This window comes from Hydra vulgaris, chromosome 03 (assembly GCF_038396675.1).
Source record: "Hydra vulgaris chromosome 03, alternate assembly HydraT2T_AEP".
In the NCBI taxonomy this organism is placed as follows: Eukaryota; Metazoa; Cnidaria; class Hydrozoa; order Anthoathecata; family Hydridae; genus Hydra; species Hydra vulgaris.
This window is the reverse complement of record NC_088922.1, coordinates 42,360,472-42,362,829: the sequence shown is the minus strand read 5'-3', so window position 1 is coordinate 42,362,829 and position 2,358 is coordinate 42,360,472. Positions and strand designations below refer to the sequence as shown.

Genomic DNA, 2,358 nt, shown 5'->3' with positions numbered 1-2,358 from the left:
AGTATGTGAAAGTTTGCGAGAAAAGAATGCAACTGGTCTTCCAGCCTGATTAAGGGAAGCAGCTATGACAAAATTGGAGGCATCTGTTTCCACCTCAAATAATATACTTTCATCAATAGCTTGTAGAGCTGATTGAGAGATTAATTCTTTCATTTCATCGAAACATTTAATACTTCAGTTAACAGTAGAAAGGTTGACGTTAGAGATAAAAGGATGAATTTTGTCAGAAAAATGTTTGATAAATTGGGAGTAGTATGAGAACATGCCAAGGACTCGACAGAGAGAAGCACTATCAGTGGGAGCAGGCATTTCAATTAATGGCTTTAAGCAATCTGGATCAGGGGAAAAAGAGCCACTTTTTATAATAAAACCTAGGAAGGTTATACATGAAGTAGACAATATAGAATTTTCTTCATTGAACATAAACATTGCTTTCTTAGAAGCTTCAAGAAATTTTTCTAAATTGAAATCATGTTTATTTTTAGATGTACCACATCCAAGCAAGTTATTTAGATATACTAAGGTGTTATAAATCAAATGTGCTAAATAATGAATATTTTGCAACAGAGTTAACTAATTGATTGATGTTAGGTAAAGGATAAGCATCAAGTAGTAAAAAGCAATTTATTGTTTGTGAGTAATCAATGACCATGCATTTCTTATGTCTCTCATTCCTGGTAACAACTATTTATGATCGCCAAGAAGAGTTACTGGGTTCAATTATATCTAGCTCCAAAAGTTTTTTAGTTTCTTGCTCAATAAATGTTTGTCCTCTGAGTTATATCGTCTAGAAGGTGAAGCAATCGGTCTACATTCTGGAGATAAAAAAGGGAAAAGAGTGCTAGCTTTTATTGTAATAATATTTAGAGAACAGATTTTTAAAGAATCTTTTTTACCACCATAATTGATAAAAAGACTTTTGTGCAACTGTAGAAAAACTCTACCAAGTATGATTTGTTCGCAAGAGTTGGGTATAACCAAAAAGTTAATATTAGAGTAATTTATACCAAATAAAGTAAAGTTAGTTGAAACTTTACCTATAACTTGACAAAATAAGGAAGGATCAGCTACAGAGTTACATAATGATTTGCTTAAAGAGTCACATAATGATTTGCTTAGAGCTTCCAGTGTCAAAAAGAGCTCTTACCTTAGCCCTAGCAATAAAGATATAAACAATAGAGTTGAGTGAGTTGACAGAAGAGCAAGTAATCGAGGCTAAACTTGGTGCATGGAAGTTAGCAGGAGCAGACGTGACAAAGTTTTTTGACGATTTGCATACTTTCTTGAAATGTCCTTTCTTACCACAATTGTTATATTCTGCATCTCTGGCAGGACATGATTGTCGAGGGTGACATTTACTTCCACAGAAATAACAAGGTCCACTAGGCTTAGTAGAAACTGAAGCAAGCTTAGTAATACATTCAGAATGTTTATTAATTGTAGCAACATAATTATACTCTGTATGTGAATACAATTCGTTATTTATTTGAACGTTTTCCAATGAACGAGCTTGATTATAGGCCTCAGTAAGTTTAAGAGAAGAGTTTTCTAGTAGTCGTTGGCGAATATGATGACAGCTTAGACCATTTATAAATGAATCGCAAATGTATTCTTCACAATGTTCTGAAGCAGAAACCTGTTTAAAGTTGCAATCTTTACTGAGTGTATGTAAGGCCTGCAAAAACTCATCAATAGAATCTCTGGATGATTGTTTACGTGAAGCTAACTGATGTCTGGAAAATAATTCATTTTTAGATTTTACAAATAAGTTTTCCAGGATTTCTATTGCGCCATCAAATGATTCAATGTCAGTAATATAGTCGAACACGGAAGGAGATAAATAGTTAATGAGGACATCTAACTTATCTTCTGTTTTTTTAGTTTTCATGAAGTTTGTAAAAGTTCTAAACCAGTGTGACGATTCTTTAGAAGCTGAGCCAGAACTGTGATTGCTGTCAAATCGTTCTGGTCTTAGATATTTATCCATTAAAATATGAAGAATAAATTGTAGTGTATTTGAGTGAATTTAATATAGTATTTATATTCATAATGTAAATTAAGCTAATAAATCAATAATAAACTGCATGCAAAATAAAATATTATGTTTAAAATTAAAATAGAAAAACTTAGCAAACTTTTTTACAAAGGACAATTTACATTAACTAAAATGGTGTCAATTTATAACAATGGTTGGATGCAAATTTTGAACAAGAAAAAAAATTAAGTGTGAACATTACTTATAAGTAATAAAAAGATAAAAGATTCATATAAATAAGATTATAAAAATTTTTAAGTTTTACCGCTCAAAAAAAAAAGAAAAAAGACTTATAAATCTATAAACAAATCAAAAAAAAAAAT

General features: G+C 30.9%; 1 protein-coding gene across 1 annotated transcript; it reads right to left on the bottom strand.

Moving 5' to 3' along the window:
• Positions 1-1,099: 1,099 nt before the first annotated feature.
• LOC136078689 (uncharacterized) lies at positions 1,100-1,987 on the bottom strand. The gene has a single exon (XM_065794474.1). It carries the CDS (start codon positions 1,985-1,987, stop codon positions 1,100-1,102), a length of 888 nt encoding a protein of 295 aa, XP_065650546.1.
• Between the last annotated feature and the right edge of the window lie 371 nt (positions 1,988-2,358).